General features: G+C 46.5%; 1 protein-coding gene across 3 annotated transcripts in view; it reads right to left on the reverse strand.

Moving 5' to 3' along the window:
* The window catches only part of LOC143293422 (uncharacterized), a 418870-nt gene that overhangs the window by 39274 nt on the left and 367096 nt on the right, over window positions 1-12500 (reverse strand). For all 3 annotated transcript variants that reach the window (XM_076604270.1, XM_076604269.1, XM_076604271.1), the window contains 3 exons: window positions 11400-11559; window positions 2417-2538; window positions 215-289 (listed from right to left, as the gene is read on the reverse strand). In XM_076604270.1, coding sequence (XP_076460385.1) covers window positions 215-289; window positions 2417-2538; window positions 11400-11559 — 357 coding nt within the window. The remainder of the gene's footprint in view (window positions 1-214; window positions 290-2416; window positions 2539-11399; window positions 11560-12500) is intronic.

The following is a 12500-nucleotide window of genomic DNA, read 5'->3' on the forward strand; positions in this document are numbered from 1 at the left end:
CCCACAAACATACACACACATACACAATCACACACATACACACGCACACACACACAGACACACACACACACACACGTACACACAAAGTAAAGAAAAGAGAGGAGGTGAAGATAAAGGAGAGGTGAGAGGGAGAGAGAGCGACACAGAAACACCGAGAGAAGGTTCCACACAACACACAAAAAGGGGAAACCCCCCAAAACAAAACTTCTCAAACCTGAATGAGACGATCTTTCTGAGCGGGTCCCAGTTCCCTGCTCACCATCCCAGCTGGCCCAGACAGCAGGTATTTCTGATGACACATACCATCGTCACCATTAACCAGCAGTCATCATCATCATCATCATCACCAGCAACATCAATGACGTCATGACTACTGTCAGCAGCAGCAGCAACAGCAAACACACAAGCATGAACATCACCAACATGTTCGTTTTGGAACTGTTCATCAACTCCAGACTTAAGAACGTACCTGTTCAAACCCCCTCCCTCACTCTGATAAGCAAGGCACCATTTGCTTTTTTTCTTCACCGCATGGTAACTATGGTCTATGGACCGCGCTTAGATTTTGCAAAGAAGATTAATGCGCAACAAGAAGACGGGCGCAGCAGCCGAAGGGTTAAAGTGTTGGACTTTCAATATGACTGAGGGGTCCTGGGTTCGATCCTGGTCGGTATTGGTAGTCTGGAAGGTTCAGGGTGGATAGTTTTTGCCCGATCTCCGAAGTCTTCTTCTTCTGCGTTCGTGGGCTTCAACTACCACGTTCACTCGTATATACGCGAGTGGGCTTTTTACGTGTATGACCGTTTTTACCCCGCCATGTAGGCAGCCATACTCCGCTTTCGGGGGTGTGCATGCTGGGTATGTTCTTGTTTCCATAACCCACCGAACGCTGACATGGATTACAGGATCTTTAACGTGCGTATTTGATCTTATGCTTGCGTGTACACACGAAGGGGGTTCAGGCACTGGCAGGTCTGCACATATGTTGACCTGGGAGATCGTAAAAATCTCCACCCTTTACCCACCAGGCGCCGTCACCGTGATTCGAACCCGGGACCCTCAGATCGAAAGTCCAACGCTTTAACCATTCGGCTATGGCGCCCGTCGATCTCCGAAGTCAACACACGTGCTAGACTCGCTGGTGCCTTAATCAAACCCCTTCCTATGTTTTCCGGCATGTTGCAGGGATGTTAGAGATTGCTCTGAGGCGAAAAAAACCCAGAGCAATTCTGTCTTTGGAAGGGGATGAGGGGTAAGGGGCGGACAGTGAGGGCTGAAATTTCTTGTTGTCTTACATGTGGAGTGATGGCCTAGAGGTAACGCGGCCGCCTAGGAAGCGAGAGAATCTGAGCGCGCTGGTTCGAATCACGGCTCAGCCGCCGATATTTTCTCCCCCTCCACTAGACCTTGAGTGGTAGTCTGGACGCTAGTCATTCGGATGAGACGATAAACCGAGGTCCCGTGTGCAGCATGCACTTAGCGCACGTAAAAGAACCCACGGCAACAAAAGGGTTGTTCCTGGCAAAATTGTGTAGAAAAATCCACTGCGATAGGAAAAACAAATAAAACTGCACGCAGGAAAAGAAAACAAAAAAAATGGGTGGCGCTGTAGTGTAGCGACGCGCTCTCCCTGGGGAGAGCAGCACGAATTTCACACAGAGAAATCTGTTGTGATAAAAAGAAATACAAAAGAAAAGAAATACAAAAAAGAAATACAAATCTCTGGGATGATGAAGACGTTAGCATTAATTTTACCCCCCTGTGGTGAAGAAGAAAAAGAACAATTCTGCCTCGAGAACGGTGAAAGAAGGGTGGAAGGGAGGGAGGGGAGGGGGGGCATGGTACGGAAGGAAGGAAGGAAGGGGGCGGGCTGAAAGTCCTAGCTTCCTCACATCCGGAAGTAAGAAGACATGACCCTGTGGTGAGGAACGGACCAGTTCTGCCATGAGAACGGGACTGAAGGATGGCAAGGGGAGGATAGTGCATGGAGGGAAGAAAGGAAGGGGCTGAAAGTACTCGCTGCTTTACCTCCCCGGTGGAAGAAGATATTAGCAGTTACCCTGTGGTGAAGAACAGAGCAATTCTGTCAAAAAGAACGGAGGAGAAGGGTGGACCTGGGGAGGGGAGGAGAGGGGAGGGGAGGGGAGAGGAGGGGGAGAAGAAGGAAGGAGGGGGCTGGAAGTCCTAGCTACCTTACCTCTGGAAGGAAAAAAAAAAAAGACATCAGAAGTTACCCTGTGGTGAAGATCAAAAAGCTCAGAGCAATCCTGTCATAAGAACGGGAATGAAGGGTGTAGGGGGAGGTGTGGGACGGAGGGGAGGGGGGTGCGGGTGGGGGGGGTGGGGGGGGGGGGCTAGGGGGGCCCATGGAGGGGAAGAAAGGACAAGGGGAGGGTGAAGGTCCTTGCTGCCTCACCTCCGGGTGGAAGAAGAGGTTGTACTTCTCCTGGCGCTCCTCAAAGAGCACCTTGTTCTTGGAGTCCCGGGTCCACATCACCATGGTCTCCACCAGGGAGTCGTGGTCCTCCAGGATGCGCTCTGCCAGCAGCAACAACAGTTTCAGTTTCAGTTTCAGTAGCTCAAGGAGGCGTCACTGCGTTCGGACAAATCCATATACGCTACACCACATATGCCAAGCAGATGCCTGACCAGCAGCGTAACCCAACGCGCTTAGTCAGGCCTTGAGAAAAAAGAAGAAAAAAAAAGAAGATAAGCTTACATAAATAAATAAATAAATAAGTAATAATTATGATATAAAAAAACCAAAAAAAACCCAACAACGACAGTGCAGTACAGCGGCGTGGTTACACGCACGCACACACAAGCTATCTCTCTCTCTCTCTCTCTCTCACACACACTCACACACACACACACACACACTATCTCTCTCTCTCTGTCTCTCTCAAACACACGCACTTTCTCTCTCTCACATACACACACTACGCACACACACACACTCACACTACGCACGCGCACTCAAACACATACACACACACTCTCTCTCTCTCTTTCTCTCACACACACTCTCTCTCACTACAACACACACACACACACACACACTACGCGCGCGCAGTCTCACACACACACATACACTCTCTCCCTAACACACACACACACACACACACAATCTCACTCTAACACTCACACACACACACACACATACACACACTACGCGCGCACTCACTCACACACACACTCTCTCTCTCTCTCTCTCTCTCTTACATTCTCTCTCACTACGTACACACACACACACACACACACACACACACACACACACACAAATATGTCCGACTGTCTGTCTTTCTGTATCACCATCATCATTCTATAAAATTATACTTATTTTATACTTAATTATATTTATTATTTGTGTGTATATGTTTTTTTTCCTCCCCTCCACTAGACCACTCCACTAGAGCGAATGCCTTGTGTGTTGCTTGTAAAGATTGGATTTCATGTTTTCGGGGGAAGAGGGGGGGGGAGGGGGGGAGTTCTCCCTAAAATCTTTCTGTTTTGTTGTTGTTGTTGTTTCTAGAGGTTCTAGAGGCAGGATAAAAACTGCTATGTAAGCTTACTCCTTTGCCATAAGTAAAGATCATTTTGACTTGGCTTCAAGTCAAGCGGGTCAAGGACATCAGTGGGTGGGTGTGAAGTTAGATGTGGGTTGGTCACAACGAATGTCACAGCTTCAGTTTCAGTAGCTCAAGGAGGCGTCACTGCGTTCGGACAAATCCATATACGCTACACCACATCTGCCAAGCAGATGCCTGACCAGCAGCGTAACCCAACGCGTTTAGTCAGGCCTTGAGAAAAAAAATTAAAAAAAATAAAAAAAATAAAATGAAATAAATAAATAAATAATAGATGAATACATAAAAAAGAACTACTACTAATAATAATATTTATAAGGCGCAAAAACATGATGAAGTCAACTATAAGCGTGCAAAGAATGTCATAGATATACACTGCGTAACTCTAAAAAAACAAACCAACAACAAAAAACCAAAAAAAAACCCACCTCTTTTGGCGCGAGGTACAGGAAAATGGAAGGGGGAGTGGGCGAGTGAACAAATAAATAAGCGAACTACAAAGAGAAGGAGAGAGCAGGGGAGGGTGGGGGAGAAAGGGAAGGGAGATAGATGGGGGGGGGGGGTAGATAAATGGATAGTACAGACACACAGAGAGAGAGAAACAGAGAGAGAGAAACAGAGACAGAGACAGACAGTGAGAAAGACATAGAGAGATACAGAGAGAGACAGACAGACAGACAGAGACTGATAGTGACAGAGAAAGAGAGAGGAGAGAAAGGTGAAGGAAGAGAAAGAGAGAGAGAGATAAAGAGGGATATGGAATGAGAGACCGAGAGAGACAGGGATAGAGACAGAGAGAGAGAGAGAGAGAGAGAGAGAGAGACATACAAACAGACAGACAGACACTGACACAGAGAGAGAAAGAGAGGAGAGAGAAAGGTGGAAGAAGAGAGAAAGAGAAAGAGAGAAAGATAAAAAGAGGGGGATGGAACGAGAGACAGACAGACAGACAGAGACTGAGAGTGACATAGAGAGACAGAGAGAGAGAGAGGAGAGAAAGGTGGAAGAAGAGAGAGAGAGAGAGAGAGAGAAAGAAAGAGAGAGAGAGAGAGAAAGAGGGACATAGAATGAGAGAGAGAGAGAAAGAGAGACAGAAAGAGAAACCCTGAAGACAGACAGCCATGCAGACAGACAGGCACAGAAAGACAGAGTCTGAGCAGAGACGGAGGAACGGACCTCGTACTTTAACATAAAAAAAAAAGTCTGTGGGAACGAACACGCAAATAACCAACAGAAGGCAGCAACAACAGAAGGAAAAACAAAACAAACAACAACAACAAAACAAATAATAATAATAATAATAATGTTTTTAGTTTCAATTTCAATTTCTCAAGGAGACGTCACACAAATCCATATATACACTATACCACATCTGCTAGCCCTGCTAGCCTGGCCAGCAGCATAACGCAACGCGCCCGGTCAGGTCTTGAGTGCGTGCATTTAGTTGTATTTGTATTTCTTTTTTTTTTCAGTTTCAGTTTCAGTTTCTGTAGCTCAAGAAGGCGTCACTGCGTTCGGGCAAATCCATATACGCTACACCACATCTGCCCAAGCAGATGCCTGACCAGCAACGTAACCCAACGCGCTTAGTCAGGCCTTGAGAGAGAGAGAGAGAGAAAAAAAAGGGGTGAAAAAATGATAGTTAAATACATAAAAAAAAGAACTACCACTACTAATAATAATATGTATAAGGCGCAAAAACTTGATGAGGTCAACTATAAGCGTACATAAATAAATAAATAATAATTTTTCAAAAAAGTAATAATAATAATAATAATAATAAAAATAATGATAATAATAATCATGTATTTCTTTTTATCACAACAGATTTCTCTGTGTGAAATTCGGGCTGCTCTCCCCAGGGAGAGCGCGTCGCTATACTACATGGCCACCCATTGTTTTTGTATTTTTTCCTGCGTGCAGTTGTTTTTTTTTCCCCTACCGAACTGGATTTTTCTTCAGAATTTTGCCAAGAACAACCCTTTCGTTGCCGTGGGTTCTTTTACGTGCGCCAAGTGCATGCTGCAAACGGGACCTCCATTTATCGTCTCATCCGAATATACTGTATTTGTGTAACTATCCGAGTGGATTTCTTCAACACAATTTTGCCGAAGGAAAACACTCTCGTTGTCATGGGTTCTTTTTCAATGCGCAAAGGGCGTGTTGCACTCGGGCCCTCGGTTCATAGTTTCATCCGAGACTAGACGCTCAGTTCGATTCTCCAGTCAAACTTGGGAGAAAGGGCGAGAGCGGGATTCGAACTCAGGCCCAGACCCTCACCGTCTCTCTATATTGGCAGAAGTTTCAGTTTCAGTTTTAGTAGCTCAAGGAGGCGTCACTGCGTTCGGACAAATCCATATACGCTACACCACATCTGCCAAGCAGATGCCTGACCAGCAGCGTAACCCAACGCGCTTAGTCAGGCTTTGAGAAAAAAAAATTATATATATAAGCTTACATAAATAAATAGATAAATAATAATTATGATATTAAAAAAAAGGTAGTAGTAATGAAAATAATGATAAAATAATAATAATAATAAAGAAAAAATTAAATAAATAAGACAACAATGATGACAAATAAGCAAATAAATATAAAACATGAAGACACACATTCACACATACACCCACACATGCATAACAGATATGCTCCCCAAACGCAGTTTCACAGATATGAAAGCACAGTCAAATACATATAAACGTACATGAGCTCCAGCAGAAGAGTGTCTTAACCATTCGGCCACCATAACAAAATGCAAATAAATAAATAAATAAATAAATAAAACAAAGAAACAAACAACAAGAACCCATAGCCGTGAAACTGTCCCCCACCAACACCACGCTCACACCGGCGCAAAACAGCAGTACATTTCCCCGCCGACTCTGCACAACTCTTCAGCTGCTGTTTGAAAGTCGCGGAGAACGCACGGCGTGCACTCGCTCGGTATCAGATTACATTTTCATTCTTTCACGGCGTTGACATATGTTTTCTCAGCTCACGCAATATCGTTGAAATCCTGAATGCCTTACTACTGTGTTACGGCTTTCCCATGAACCTGACCTTCATCTGTTTGCTTAGAAAAGTAACAAACGCTAGTGTAGCGTTTATTAAAGCTTCTTAATCAGTTTGTAAACAATGCTTGGTCTTATCAACAAATATGTTGGCAAGTTTCTGTAGACATGACAGCTTAGTGTGTGTGTGTGTGTGTGTGTGTGTGTGTGTGTGTGTGTGTGTGTGTGTGTGTGTGTGTGTGTGTGTGTGTGTGTTTGCCTCTTGTTTCCTTTCTATTCTATTTATTCGTTTAGCATCACCGTCAGGCAAACTCAAGTTAATTAAAAGTCGCCAATTTATTCCAAAGATATCACGACTACCAAGTGCGCCTGACCCACTCTCCCTTCCAAGCCTTACTCCCAAACTAGAAATGCTGACAAGTAGACCTAATCTAAATTTCTCTGGAGCAAGACCCAAATAAAAGACATCTACATCAGCAACAAGGACGAAAACTAGTCCACATATGTCGATATTAGAAATGGGAACAACCTGTCCATTCGAAGGAATTGTAAATAAACAAAAGCCCAATTATATAAAAAAAAATAGCAAGGACATTCATCAAAAGCAAACCAAGACAAAAACAAACAAACAACAAAACAACAACAACAAAAAACTGACTGGGAAAAAGATTGATACACTACGTCACCAAGAAACAACAACAAAACAACTTCATGTCTGGAAAATGTTAATGAAATTAACAGATTTGGAAAATGGGTATATCTAATCTGAAAATCTATAAAAACAAAAACAAAAAACACACACACACACACACATACACACACAAAACCCCCCAACCAAACCCACAATGAAACAAAAGCAAAAATAACTACAAAAAGAAGTACAAACCTACAGGACATCTCGTGAATGTTTAAAGCATTGTCAGGCATGTGATCCACCATAACCCCACACCCATCCCCCTCACGTATACCCCTATCTTCCTCCTCCATCCATCCATCCTTCCTATCTTCCTCCTCCATCCATCCATCCTCCCTATCTTCCTCCTCCATCCTCCTCCATCCATCCATCCTCCCTATCTTCCTCCTCCATCCATCCATCCTCCCTAACTTCCTCCTCCATCAATCCATCCTCCCTATCTTCCTCCTCCATCCTCCTCCATCCATCCATCCTCCCTATCTTCCTCCTCCATCCTCCTCCATCCATCCATCCTTCCTATCTTCCTCCTCCATCCATCCATCCTCCCTATCTTCCTCCTCCATCCTCCTCCATCCATCCATCCTCCCTATCTTCCTCCTCCATCCATCCATCCTCCCTATCTTCCTCCTCCATCCATCTATCCTCCCTATCTTCCTCCTCCATCCTTCCATCCTCCCTATCTTCCTCCTCCATCCATCCATCCTCCCTATCTTCCTCCTCCATCCATCCATCCTCCCTCCTCCATCCATCCATCCTCCCTATCTTCCTCCTCCATCCTCCTCCATCCATCCATCCTCCCTATCTTCCTCCTCCATCCTCCTCCATCCATCCATCCTCCCTATCTTCCTCCTCCATCCTCCTCCATCCATCCATCCTCCCTATCATCCTCCTCCATCCATCCATCCTCCCTAACTTCCTCCTCCATCCATCCATCCTCCCTATCTTCCTCCTCCATCCATCCATCCTCCCTATCTTCCTCCTCCATCCTCCTCCATCCATCCATCCTCCCTATCTTTCTCCTCCATCCATCCATCCTCCCTAACATCCTCCTCCATCCTTCCATCCTCCCTATCTTTCTCCTCCATCCATCCATCCTCCCTAACATCCTCCTCCATCCTTCCATCCTCCCTACCTTCCTCCTCCATCCATCCATCCTCCCTATCTTCCTCCTCCATCCATCCATCCTCCATATCTTCCTCCTCCATCCATCCATCCTCCCTATCTTCCTCCTCCATCCATCCATCCTCCCTATCTTCCTCCTCCATCCATCCATCCTCCCTATCTTCCTCCTCCATCCTCCTCCATCCATCCATCCTCCCTATCTTCCTCCTCCATCCTCCTCCATCCATCCATCCTCCCTATCTTCCTCCTCCATCCTCCTCCATCCATCCATCCTCCCTATCATCCTCCTCCATCCATCCATCCTCCCTAACTTCCTCCTCCATCCATCCATCCTCCCTATCTTCCTCCTCCATCCATCCATCCTCCCTATCTTCCTCCTCCATCCTCCTCCATCCATCCATCCTCCCTATCTTTCTCCTCCATCCATCCATCCTCCCTAACATCCTCCTCCATCCTTCCATCCTCCCTACCTTCCTCCTCCATCCATCCATCCTCCCTATCTTCCTCCTCCATCCATCCATCCTCCCTATCTTCCTCCTCCATCCATCCATCCTCCCTATCATCCTCCTCCATCCATCCATCCTCCCTAACTTCCTCCTCCATCCATCCATCCTCCCTATCTTCCTCCTCCATCCATCCATCCTCCCTATCATCCTCCTCCATCCATCCATCCTCCCTATCTTCCTCCTCCATCCATCCATCCTCCCTAACTTCCTCCTCCATCCATCCATCCTCCCTATCTTCCTCCTCCATCCATCCATCCTCCCTAACTTCCTCCTCCATCCATCCATCCTCCCTATCTTCCTCCTCCATCCATCCATCCTCAAATCAATTTCTCTGAAACAAGACCCAGATAAAGGACATCTACTTCAACACTAAGGACGAAACCAAGTCCACAGACGGGAACATTCTGTCCATTCGAAGAAACTGTAAATAAGTAAAAGCTCAATTATGAAAAAAAAAAGTAATCACACTCATCAAAAGCAAACCAAGATTAAAACAACAACAAAAACAAAACAGATGGAAATGATTTGATACACTACGTCAGAAAAAAAACAACAACCAACAACCCACAACACTTTCATGTCAGGAGAATGTCGATGAAGTTAACATATTTAGAAAATGGGTATGTCTGATCTGAAAATCTAAAAAACAACAACAAACAACAGAAAACAAAAAAAAACAAAACAAAAAAAAACAAACAACACATACACTAACAAAACCTACAACGAAACTACAAGAAGAAGAACAAACCTATGAAACTTTAATACAATGCAAGAATGTTTAACTCTCTCCATACGAACGGCGATAGAGACGACGTTAACAGCGTTTCAGCCCAATTACCATCATCAAAATATTGCAAGCGGAAGGCTCTTATACTGAAGACGTGAATGTTGACAAAAAATACCACAATTCTGACGACGGAAGCTAAAGGTTGGGTCATTGAGACACCCACTGTACATCCGAGGGGTCTGTGTAAAGGAGAAGAGAGGACTGGCCGTACTGAGTGAGTTAATTAAACCAATAGCAGGTCAGTGCTCCACCATAACCCACACCCTCACATACACCCCCTCTTCCCCCATCAGTCATCTGCCTCCTTCTCCACACACACACACACACACACGTCCACACGCCGAAAGCCCTCAACATCACATCACTCATGCACCTCTCCCTCGCCACCCACCCATTGCAGAGTATGGACATTGTGCTTCACTCACCACCGGCAACACACACGATCGCCCCCGGCCCCGACCTCATCCTTAACCCCCCCCCCCCCCCCCCGCCCCCCCTCTCCCCCGCCCCAACAATATATTGGTCTGCCTGCTTTTGATGAATGTCGTTACTATTTTTTTTTTTTTTTTTTTTCTTTTTCTTTAATTGAGCTTTTGTTTATTTGCAATTTCTTCGAATGAACAGGCTGTTCCCATTTCTAATATTGGCTTAATATAATTATTTGTGGACGAGTATTCATCCTTGCTGTTGATGTAGGTTCCATCATCCACCCCCCCCTTTCCCCCCCCCCCCCTCCCCACCCATCCATGCGCAGTTCGGACACATGTGTCCACTACGGCAACACACACCTTAACCACTACCACCACCCCACAACCTCCGCCCCACCCGTAATCCTCCCACCCACCAACCACCCGAGCCCATCATCTATGCAACCCCCTTTCCCCTCTCTACCCACCCATGCACAGTTCGGACACATGCTTCCACCACGACAACACACACAACCACCACCACCACCCTTGACTCCGCCCCATCCCACCCATGACCTTAATTCCCACCCTTCCACACTCACCCTGAGCCCATCACATCATCCATGCACCCCTGTTCCTCTCTCTACTCAGCCCCCCCCCCTTCCCCCGTTCATCTCCCCCCCTCCACCCCAACCGAGCCCATCATCCATCCACCCCCTTCCCCCTCTCAACCCACCCATAGCATATTTCGGCCACCACCCCTTGACCGCCATCCCTCAAACCTCCCGCCCATCCCCCTCCACCGAGCCCATCATCCATCCACCCCTTTCCTCCTCCGCCTCTCCACCCACCCATAGCACGATTCGGCCACCACGTCTCGACCCCCACTTTTTTAAAATTTATTTATTTATTTAAAATTATTATTATTTATTTATTCATTTATTTTATTTTATTTATTTTTTTGTACGCTTAAAGCTGACTTCATCAAGTTTTTGCGCCTTAAACATATTACAATTATTAGTAGTAGTTCTTTTTTTTATGTATTTGTCTTCTTTTTTTCTGGTCAGGCATCTGCTTGGCAGGTGTGGTGTAGCGCATACGGATTTGTCCGAACGCAGTGACGCCTCCTTGAGCTACAGAAACTGAAACTGAAAACCGACCCCCACCCCCATCCCACCCGTAACCCACCCACCCATCCCTCCTACCCCCTCTCCAATCATCCATCCACAACCCCCTCCCCCTCCCTTTTCCTTCCTCTCTCTCTCTCTCTCTCCAACCATCCTACCCATGCACAGCTCCGGCATGTGCTCCACCACGGCCATGGCGTGAGTCCGGCGGCGGTGGTGCTTATCGGCCAGCAGGGAACACACCTCGCCCACCGACATCTTCTCGTCCACCAGGATGCTCTTGCTGCTCCCGTCCTTGGCGAAGGCGCGCACGAACAGCTGCAGGCAGGCATTTGCACGGTCATGTATTATACATGCACGTTGCGAACATAGCACGCGCCAAGCAGCAGCAGCAGAAGAAAACACGCACAGGCACAGGCGTGTGCACGCGCGCGCTCGCACAAACACACACACACGTTGTAAGAACCTCAGGACATCGAGACAGCAGTACACATCCATACACATGCACACAGACAGACAAGAGACAGAGAGATAATCCCCCCCTCACTCCCTCCCCCACCCCCGCCTCGAGGACAGCTGGTCCTTGGATTTATCATTCTCTCTATAATAGCAATAGCATAGCATAAACTGCATCATCCAATGAGCCCCAATAGCTTGCGGTGTGGTGTCCAGTTTTTATTTTTTTTCTAATCCTTGGGATTTACTACCAAGATTCCATTTTAGATCCCTTGTTATTGGCCTCGATAAGCCTGTTTTTTTGTGTGTTTTTTTTTCCACAGGCAGATTTCGAGACAATGTTAAAACTATTACTTTACCTAAAATTATGGTGTCAGTTACTTTCAGTTATCTGCTCGTGTTGTTATCTATTTATTATTTTGTTTATTCATGTTGCTTTGAGAGGCATATTCTTCACAAAATAAAAGGGGTCCATGCCCGAACTGTCGTGAGTTTTTTCTTGAATGAGAGGGGTTCCCTCCGCTCTGCAGTCGTGCCAGTGAGGGTAACAGGCCCGACAGGCACAACGAAGTGCAAAACAGCTGTGGCGTGAGGCGCACAGTAACAGGCCCGACAGGCACAACGATGTGCGAAACAGCTGTGGCGTGAGGCGCACAGTAACAGGCCCGACAGGCACAACGATGTGCGAAACAGCTGTGGCGTCAGGCGCATAGTAACAGGCCCGACAGGCACAACGATGTGCGAAACAGCTGTGGCGTCAGGCGCATAGTAACAGGCCCGACAGGCACAACGATGTGCAAAAC

Source organism: Babylonia areolata, chromosome 19 (genome assembly GCF_041734735.1).
Source record: "Babylonia areolata isolate BAREFJ2019XMU chromosome 19, ASM4173473v1, whole genome shotgun sequence".
Classification (NCBI taxonomy): Eukaryota; Metazoa; Mollusca; class Gastropoda; order Neogastropoda; family Buccinidae; genus Babylonia; species Babylonia areolata.